The 530-nt window shown below is 67.4% G+C and overlaps 1 protein-coding gene across 1 annotated transcript in view; it reads right to left on the bottom strand.

The window, feature by feature from the left end:
* Positions 1-175, bottom strand: part of LOC103918752 (zinc finger BED domain-containing protein 1-like) — a 12,005-nt gene extending 11,830 nt beyond the window's left edge. The window contains exon 1 of the mRNA XM_009326149.1: positions 63-175. Coding sequence (XP_009324424.1) covers positions 63-175 — 113 coding nt within the window. The remainder of the gene's footprint in view (positions 1-62) is intronic.
* Positions 176-530: the final 355 nt, after the last annotated feature.

Here is a 530-nt window from a genome sequence, read left to right as displayed (position 1 = left end):
GTCGCGGGCAGGGGCGCGAAGCCTCCCCTGAGCGCCGGGAACGGCGAGTTCGGCAGCGCTGCCTGCTCTCGGAGCGGCTCTCCTGTCGCCGGTGTGGGGGATCGCTCCCGTTGGGCTCGGGGCGCCCTTCCGAGCGCCCGCAAACGCCTTTCTGCTTCCAGGGCCGGTTCACCATCGCCGCGAAGCACCACATATCGATAGCGGAAATCTACGAGACGGAGCTGGTGGACATCGAAAAGGTAAACGCCGGGGAGAGCGGGGAATGCCGCAGGGCGGGTGCCCGGCTGTCGGGGCACGGGGAGGCCTGGCTGCCCGTCCTCCGGCTCCCGTAAATGCCGCCTCCGATTCGAGCCGGGGGAATTTGGACGCGGTCAAAACCCCGGAGGCTTGGTGGCTCGGGAGGGCTTTGCTGATTCACCGCAACCCCGGCAGATGAGCTCAGAGCTGTCGCGCCTGCTCAGGGTGACGTAGCCTCAGCAGGTCACCCTTTGCCCTCGGGCTGTTCTTGCTTCTTTCCCCGAAACGTGCCC

Source organism: Pygoscelis adeliae, unplaced genomic scaffold, assembly GCF_000699105.1.
Source record: "Pygoscelis adeliae isolate BGI_AS28 unplaced genomic scaffold, ASM69910v1 Scaffold426, whole genome shotgun sequence".
In the NCBI taxonomy this organism is placed as follows: domain Eukaryota; kingdom Metazoa; phylum Chordata; class Aves; order Sphenisciformes; family Spheniscidae; genus Pygoscelis; species Pygoscelis adeliae.
Note: the sequence above shows the minus strand (reverse complement) of the source record. Positions and strands in the feature narration are given on the sequence as shown.